The sequence below is a fragment of the Elaeis guineensis genome, chromosome 4 (assembly GCF_000442705.2).
Source record: "Elaeis guineensis isolate ETL-2024a chromosome 4, EG11, whole genome shotgun sequence".
In the NCBI taxonomy this organism is placed as follows: Eukaryota; Viridiplantae; Streptophyta; class Magnoliopsida; order Arecales; family Arecaceae; genus Elaeis; species Elaeis guineensis.
This window is the reverse complement of record NC_025996.2, coordinates 121,611,363-121,612,902: the sequence shown is the minus strand read 5'-3', so window position 1 is coordinate 121,612,902 and position 1,540 is coordinate 121,611,363. Positions and strand designations below refer to the sequence as shown.

The 1,540-nt window shown below is 49.7% G+C and overlaps 1 protein-coding gene across 1 annotated transcript; it reads right to left on the bottom strand.

The window, feature by feature from the left end:
• Positions 1-206: 206 nt before the first annotated feature.
• Positions 207-1,069, bottom strand: LOC105033368 (uncharacterized). Its single transcript, XM_073255205.1, has one exon. The coding sequence runs from the start codon at positions 1,062-1,064 to the stop codon at positions 417-419; it is 648 nt and encodes a 215-aa protein (XP_073111306.1). The 5' UTR covers positions 1,065-1,069; the 3' UTR covers positions 207-416.
• Positions 1,070-1,540: the final 471 nt, after the last annotated feature.

Here is a 1,540-nt window from a genome sequence, read left to right as displayed (position 1 = left end):
CCTACAAAAGTGTGGCAACAGCAAGGATATATGCTTGAAATGACTGAAGGCATTAAATTGGATGGCAACATATACCTATTCTTACAACATCGAGGAAAGGAAAAGCATATCAAAGTTACACATAATAAATCTATATATATATATATATATATATATATATATATATATATATATATATATATATATCTATCTTAAAGAGTTCCTCGTTAATATAACCCAACAGCCATCCTTCCCGTTGGGTTTCCATGATCTAAAACTACACCAAAATTTACAACCATATTAGCTGAGTATATATATTACAAAAGAGGAAAAAAAAAAAAAAAGCTATAAAGCAATATTATTTATCTTACAAGTAGGAGATGATCAAAACCAGCCATCAAACAAAAAAAAAAAAGAGAAAACTTAAGTATAATGGATCAACGCCGGAATACATGCTCCTCCCCGGTGTGACGGTCCACATGTTTGATCCAGCGGCCACAGCCGCTGCCCAAGCTCGGCCCCTTCCCCACCCCAAGATGCAGCACCTCCAGCCCCCTCCCTATCGGCAGGAACGCCGACCTCACCAGCCTCGTCCCCGCCGCCATCGCCGCTGCCCCGCTCCGCCTCCTCCCGGCGCCCTTCCTCACCACCACCATCCCCCTCGGCCCCGCCCTCGCCGCCCTCAGCACCTTCGCTGCATCCCTCAGCCGCCAGTCCACCACCATGAAGTCCACCCCCTCCAGCTCCCCCATCACCTCCTCCGCCTCCCCAACCACCACCCCCCGCTCCGCCGCCGGCAGCCCCGCTCTCCGCATCACCTCCACGTACTCCGCCGCCGACCTCTCGTCCGGGACGACGCACACGTGCCGCCCCCTCGTGTGCTGTGCGGCAGCCTCGAGGCCGAGGCTGGTGGCGGCGCCGTCGCCGTGCGCCCAGGCCTCGACGATGAGCTGGGCATTCCACCCCCCGGCCATGGCGGCGACCAGCTCCGCCACGTTGGTCTCCTCCAGTTCACGGTCGGCGAGGGCTTTTACGGCGTCGATGTAGGCCTTGGAGGCCGTCTCCGGGCACCAAACCAGCTTCATCCCCTCTCTCCTCTCTCTCTTCCCTTTCCAGGTCTCTTCTGTATCTAGTTTGTGGTAATGCGAGCGAGACAAAGTGGGGCTTGGGTGGGAATATAAATGGGAGAGCGTTGACCTGGGAGCAAGAGGCCAACAGGTTGATGTGGATTACAGCGGCGGATGCGGAGGCATATAAACTTTTTCAAAGATTCAGCCTATCACACGGCTGTACAAAAGGCCTCGCCGTCCACGAGAATTACAGGGGATGACACCGAGGTTGTCGACTTGTTTCCAAGGGGAAATAACAGCCGTTACAGCGGCTTTGAAAGGGTTATTTAATGGTAAATTTGAAAAATCAATATTTTTAAAATACATGATAGAATTTATCTGTATCAAAAATCTGTCCAGATTCATCATATACATATTATAATTTTTGTTTTTTTATAATTTTTGGTTCTTAAAAGCTATATCTCCTTTATAACTCGACAGTTGTTGAATGT

Coding starts and splice junctions, on each gene's coding strand:
- LOC105033368 (XM_073255205.1), bottom strand. CDS start 1,064: ATGAAGCTGGTTTGGTGCCCGGAGACGGCCTCCAAGGCCTACATCGAC.